Source organism: Echinococcus granulosus (assembly GCF_000524195.1).
Source record: "Echinococcus granulosus chromosome Unknown EG_S00237, whole genome shotgun sequence".
Lineage (NCBI taxonomy): Eukaryota > Metazoa > Platyhelminthes > Cestoda > Cyclophyllidea > Taeniidae > Echinococcus > Echinococcus granulosus.
In genome coordinates, this window is record NW_020170617.1 from 36789 (window position 1) to 38938 (window position 2150).

General features: G+C 41.8%; 1 protein-coding gene across 1 annotated transcript; it reads right to left on the bottom strand. All coding sequences in view use genetic code 11, as the record gives it.

Moving 5' to 3' along the window:
* Window positions 1-213: 213 nt before the first annotated feature.
* On the bottom strand, window positions 214-1114 carry EGR_10584 (hypothetical protein; the record flags this gene model as incomplete). The annotated part of the gene is made up of 2 exons (XM_024499833.1): window positions 214-351; window positions 1010-1114. The coding sequence occupies 2 exons, from the start codon at window positions 1112-1114 to the stop codon at window positions 214-216; spliced, it is 243 nt and encodes an 80-aa protein (XP_024345754.1).
* Between the last annotated feature and the right edge of the window lie 1036 nt (window positions 1115-2150).

Below are 2150 nucleotides of genomic sequence, written 5' to 3' on the forward strand. Positions count from 1 at the left end.
TCCATTTTAAGCTTTAATAGTTCGTTTTCCATGCCAAAAAGCATTTCTCATTTAAAAAGGATTCACCAAATTGAATAATCTTTAAGATTTTTACTTTGAACATATGCAAAATGAACACTGTTGAGTTGTCCTTTATGCTGGTTCAAATCGGAGTTGCAGGCTGCGCTCATTTGAGCCGTATAGCATTTTAGATATGGAAGGAGGTGAGTAGGATTACCGGTGTGGTGTAATGGTACCTTCAGAAGAGCATGAGGAATCCATGTCACCCTCGATGGAGCATGGAGAAGACGATGTTGAGGAGGAGCCCCCTCGAATAGTTTCGGTGGTGGATACATCAACCAGAACATCGTTCTATGTAAGGGGAAGGGTGGAAGCAGCCACTTCTTCATCCGATCCTCGCCAAGGCAATCCTTTAAGCCAAGGCTTTAGTATATTATCGAATAGACACTGCGTGCCTGTTGAAGCATATAATGACCTACTACTTCGGCTTAACGCTGCGTTAATGGAAAACCTTCCCGTACGCACAGTTTACGCAGCCGTGATAATACTGCGTTCTGGTGTAATACGACCCTGTTGTCTGCCACCTTACACCACAGGTACATTCCCTTTGAGAGGAATAGGAGGCGAATCGAATGTTTAGGTTGATAGGTAATAAAATGCCATGAATTCTATTTTTTTCCCACATCTATTTCTTTTTGGCTTTTACGTGACCCTGCAAATTATGGGTATAAAACCTCACACCAAAAATGGAATTGCTGTCATCGTTGCTATTAATAGGTATGAGAATGCCTAGCCTACATTTCAACCAGCAATTCATCGCATGTGCTACCTAGCCAAAGCAGTTAGGTGCCAATCAGTTATGGCTGATTGGTAGTGTCGAGGTGGCCCAAACAATTTACTTGGTCTCAAACATGATATCAGTAACAATGTTTTATGCAATTGAAATAGGGCTCCAAAAAAGGTTTACACTTTTCGAAATCCATCTATTTATGTCGTAGTCGGAAAATACTTGCTGGAAATTCGCAAAGCAGGAAAGTCGCCGATTGACGTGGATGATATGCTTACTGTAGAGCACTACCAAATGCGGAATAGAATCATCTTTGACATAGCTCATTTACTAACTCTTGGCATATGAGCAAGCATTTGTTGATAGGGCCAGTTTAGAAAGCTCTTTCTGTATTTATCTCTCCTCGATATTCGTTCCGAAGACTGGAATGGAAATAGTGGTCACGTTTAAACCTGCATTGTATTCATGCTACCTCCTGCTCCATGATAGGGCATCAAAAGTAAGGGTGTCTGTTTAATGGCTATCACACGCCAAAGAAAGGTGGAGGAGAAAGGCTTAGATCATCCATGAAGGAGAACGGTCGCTGCGCACGTGGTTGCAAAAACATGCGGCAATTATGGTAATGTCAATCAAATTGAACTTACACAAATGACAGTTTGGTGAAAACATGAGGGTAAGGTGAATATGCTTAGGGGAAATAAAGGTATTTTTAAATAATAAAATTGTTTTTTATTTTAAGCAGGATGTATCAATTATCATTCCATTGCAAATTGCCATCAGTTGGCTCACAGAATGACTCCAACATCGTCATCACTATGGGCTGCTGCTTAATTGAACTTGCCATCATGTTCATCTCTGGACTTAAATTGATTGCAATGTGGCCTACCTCAATGTCAACAAATATTCGGAGGGAACCAATGGGACCCGCTCGATCCAGCCAATATCAACTAAGCAAAAGGCCACACTAAGGGGCAGCAGTGGTCCTTAATCCAACTGTGTACTCATCTAAGCCGCGACAGCAGTATACCGTGTCCTCTCTCCAATAGGATAGCAGTACGTCAAACGAATGATTTCGCCTGTACTCCGATTAATTGATGAAAATGTGCCATGCGCTGTTTCCACTAACAAGCAAATGTGGAATCCACATGGCTAGAACAGGAGCCAAATACTGTCTCATCATTGTCTGTTTTATCTTATATATGCATGTGTATTTATTGTAAACTATTTTCGGTTACTGCAAATCACGAGATCGATGATGGAGGGTGGTAAGTGTGAATGTCGACTTAAAAGCACAGGAGCAGGCGCATCACGTGGAACGGATGCAGCTGATGAGCACAGTATAAAAGGCGACACAACTCAGTCC